Here is a 2,500-nt window from a genome sequence, read left to right as displayed (position 1 = left end):
GAGGAGATTCCTCTCTATCCCTGCTCTGGTTCCTCTCAGTGTGAAGACTCCTCCTCACAGCCTGAGTCCTCCTTAATGTTCAGCACCGGCGAGAACAGCAGTCAGCCAAGGTCAGTGTCTCTCGTCCTCTCTCTCCCCAACACACACACACACACACACACACAAGGTGTATCTTGTCTATTTAAAGGACAGTTTACAGATAGGCAGGAAGACGTATGAGTAACACGTGTTAAGAGCTGCTTTGACCTTCATGGTGGCGGTGGGCCTCTGCAGGTTATCTCATTCACACACACGCCGCCGCCACGCCGGCAAACATGCTGCTGTACAGCGGCTGCACCACTACGCCATTAGCTGCACTCACACACAAACACACACACACACACACTCAGAGACTCACACACACACTCAGAGACACACACACAAACACACACAGAGACTCACACACACACACACACACACACACACACACACACACACACACACACACTCAGAGACTCACGCACACACACACACACACACACACACTCACTCAGAGACTCACACACACACACACACACACAACACACACACACACACACACACACTCACACTCAGAGACACTCAGAGACACACACACACACTCACACACTCACTCACTCAGAGACTCACACACACACACACACACACAAACACACACACACACACACGCAGACTGACTCGTGGGTGTGCGTGCCAAGGTTAGAATATGTCTCCATTCATCATTCGTTTTTATTTTATTTTATTTAGTGTTTTACTTTCTTTTCGCTTTAAGATTAGTTTAAATGATTAAAAAAAACTTGGATTACTAGTTAATGATAATTATTTTTGTCTGTGTGCGTCTGTGTGCGTGCATGTGTGCGTGTTTGTGTGCGTAACATGTGCGTGTTTGTGTGCATGCGTGTGCGTGTGTGCGTGTGGTGGACCCAGGCGTTACCTGCCCAGGCCGGGGTTGAAGCCGTGGTGCCCCGCCCTGCACTGGTCGCAGCGCGGCCCCCCCCACCGAGGGGTGGGCGCAGGGGCAGCGGCCCGTCTGCCCGTCGCAGCGCGGCCCCAGGGCCCCGGTGGGGTGGCAGTCACACTCCACACACCGGCCCCCGCCGAGGTAGAAACCTGCAGGACCACACACACACACACAGTGAGGGGGGGCCCGGAGCCAGGACAGATGGGGGGCTGGACAGAGGGCCGGGCGGGGGGGGCAGCTGGACGGGTTGTTTAGACGCTCGAGTCAAACCTCTGATCAGGAATCACCTGGCTAACTGTTGTTTCCCTCATGAGCAATCGGCAGAAGTAGCAGCAGCAGGTTTGATTCTATTTTGGCGACAGCAGTTATCCTCCAAGGAGCCGACCTGTTGTTGTTTTACTATTGGCAGCCGGGGAAATGAGATCAGTCAATGGCATGACGCGATGTCAATGAACAAAGGCGCGGCGTTGGCATGTGCGTCTCACTGCCTTTATGGTGTGACTTCATTTTGGGTTATTTGGGAGAGTACTTCTCTCCGCTCTCCTCTCCAGCACCACACGAGGAGAACCCATCCGTCTACTCAGCCTTAACTCTGCTGATGGTTTATATTCACCGTTTACACAATACAGCATCTGTTACCGGGGGTCCGCTGAGAACGCCCGCCAGATTCAGGGACACACAACCCACAACACACAACACACGACGCGCAACACACGACACACACGACGCACAACGACAGCCTCCGCTAACAACCCCCTCAGCTAATGTGTTGTGTGTTTGGACCTGGCAGAGGAAGAACAATCAAGGATTGGACCCCTGGCAGAACGCTCACTCTTACTCTTAGAGGACTGCCATGTCTCCTGTTTTTACTCTGCTCAGCCTTTGTTAACACATTGATGATAACAATGTTGATCTAATACTTAATAAAATGTACAGAATGAATCATTGCTTCATTCAGTTAAATGAAACAGCTGTGTTACCATAAACAGTTGTGTTACCATAAACAGTTGTGTTACCATAAAGCCTTCCATGAGTTCAAATATACACACACACAAAGACTCTCATTTACACAGTCCACACACAAACACATGAGCAGACACAGAAACACACACACACACACACACACACACACACACACACACGCACACACACACACACACACACACACACACACACACTCACTCACCCGGCCGGCAGCTACTGCAGTCTCTGTGGTGGTGCGTGTGCAGACACACACACTGACCGGTGGCGCTGTCACACACCGTGCCCCCCACCGTGCCCCGGGGGTCACAGGTGCAGGGGACGCAGCCCGGGGCCCTCCCTCTGCCGGGGGCCCTCCTCCCTCCACTGGGGGCCCTCCCTCTGCCGGGGGCCCCCCTCCCTCTGCTGGGGGCTCTCCTCCCTCTGCTGGGGGCCCTGCTATGACATTAGCATCCGCCGCGAGGAGGGGAGAGAAACAGCACATGAATGAATGAATGAATTGAGGGCTGTTTCCCCATGAACCAGCCCTGAGGCACACAG

The 2,500-nt window shown here is 53.3% G+C and overlaps 1 protein-coding gene across 1 annotated transcript in view; it reads right to left on the bottom strand.

Moving 5' to 3' along the window:
* ush2a (Usher syndrome 2A (autosomal recessive, mild)) overlaps positions 1-2,500 on the bottom strand; it is a gene marked incomplete at both ends in the record, with an annotated part of 152,277 nt that overhangs the window by 129,460 nt on the left and 20,317 nt on the right. Inside the window, 3 exon segments of the mRNA XM_084475915.1 lie at positions 953-1,005; positions 1,007-1,128; positions 2,166-2,302. Of these exon segments, the coding sequence (XP_084332041.1) occupies positions 953-1,005; positions 1,007-1,128; positions 2,166-2,302 (312 nt within the window).

This window comes from Micromesistius poutassou, assembly GCF_964030765.1.
Source record: "Micromesistius poutassou genome assembly, chromosome: 12".
NCBI lineage: Eukaryota > Metazoa > Chordata > Actinopteri > Gadiformes > Gadidae > Micromesistius > Micromesistius poutassou.
The sequence above is the reverse complement of the archived record's forward strand: the minus strand, read 5'-3'. Positions and strand labels throughout refer to the sequence as shown.